The sequence below is a fragment of the Dendrobium catenatum genome, unplaced genomic scaffold, assembly GCF_001605985.2.
Source record: "Dendrobium catenatum unplaced genomic scaffold, ASM160598v2 original_scaffold_19470, whole genome shotgun sequence".
Taxonomy (NCBI): domain Eukaryota; kingdom Viridiplantae; phylum Streptophyta; class Magnoliopsida; order Asparagales; family Orchidaceae; genus Dendrobium; species Dendrobium catenatum.
The window spans coordinates 1-1,547 of record NW_021337930.1 but is presented as its reverse complement, the minus strand read 5'-3'; the positions used below and the strand labels follow the sequence as shown (position 1 = coordinate 1,547).

General features: G+C 31.7%; 1 protein-coding gene across 1 annotated transcript; it reads right to left on the bottom strand.

Moving 5' to 3' along the window:
- Nucleotides 1–375: 375 nt before the first annotated feature.
- LOC114578421 (succinate dehydrogenase assembly factor 2, mitochondrial-like) lies at nucleotides 376–980 on the bottom strand (the record flags this gene model as incomplete). The annotated part of the gene is made up of 2 exons (XM_028691589.1): nucleotides 376–798; nucleotides 882–980. Coding segments are annotated over 2 exons (246 nt in total), but the record flags the coding sequence as incomplete, so codon positions are not given.
- Nucleotides 981–1,547: the final 567 nt, after the last annotated feature.

Here is a 1,547-nt window from a genome sequence, read left to right as displayed (position 1 = left end):
AACTTTTTTTTTTAAAAAAACAATTTTTTAACACAAAAATTTTTAATTCAAAAAATTTTTATAATAAAAAACTACTTAAAACAAAATAAGAAAATTGTCTCAAATGAAATCCTAATATCTCAATTTATAATGGAATTCTCAAGCTCTTGAATTTATCAAACATTTTATAATAAAAGCTATGATGATTATTATTGGCATAAGAAGCCTCATTGATCTATGTGTGACACCCAAGAATGCATCTATTACAAGACCAATACAACAAATTGAAATTATCAATAAAAATCATTCAATAATTAAAGTTTTATGAAGAACAATAGAAATATTTCTGAAGAGTATCATAAGAGCTACTGATTTTATAATGCAGCACTCTCTATCTAAGAAATAAAATGATTGCATTATGATATAACTTCAAAAATTTATGGGCTATGATTTATCACTAAATCCATTATTTTTAGAATCTTTCACATTTATCAATATGAAATAAATAAACATTCAAGTACTATTATTTATAACAACATCATCTCAAATTTAGGCTTCATTTGGTATGGCGGCTTCACTGTATCTTCTTAAAGCAGCTTTTTAGAAAGCTGCTTTAAGAAGCAGTAAGAAAGCCTTCCCAAAAGAAGCCTATAAGTCCAGAAAATAAGGTGATTACTGATTCCCATGCTTTGGCCCTCCCTCCATACCCCTCTTGTCATCCCAGCCTCTCACCCAAGGCTGGCCTGGTTCTGCACGAGTTGCAGGAGCAGCATAGTTGTTGAGATTTTCCAGCACTTTAGCTTGGATAGAACTGAAGACCTGAAATGGTAGCAAAAGGCTGCAAATGAGATGAATTTAATAAGATATCTGGAGATGATTTTTCAAAGTCGTCAGTACTCAACAGTATTGCTGTTTATAGCATCAGGTGGTGGTTCTTGGCCGGAGAGCCACTTCCACAGATCTGGATTTTCCTGGAGAATTGACCACACATCATTATAAGGCTAAGTAGATGAAGAAGTATCAGAAATCAGAAAAGAAACTGATACACCATCACATTCTCAATGCAATCTTATTGAATTTAGTTTGGAATACATTGTGATCTAGAGAAGAAAGTTTCAATCTTTTGCATTTGTGTAAATCATTCCTGATGAATTTTTGATCTGAAAACCCTAAGCTAGATAAGCTTAGGATAAGGTTGCTTTATGCATCTTTACCTTTTTATTGCCGAGAGGTTGTTTCAATTTAGATTAAGGAGAAAAATCTCAGTCATAAATGGCATGCATTCAGAATCTATATTAAACTTTAATTTGTTTATATCATACAAAAACAGTCATCCAATACAAATATAGATCATACACCTATGGCAAGCTTCAAAGAAATAGTTCTATAGGGATGATATCAAATTGAGTTCGATCGATCGAGCTCACGTAAACTCAAAATAAAAATTCCATGTCAACCTGGACCAAGTTCAAGTTAAATCAACAGTGCTTATAACTCTTATATCTTATACCTGTTGACGTCTATACAATATCCAAAAGAAACAAAAATGAAATCATACCTTAACCGTT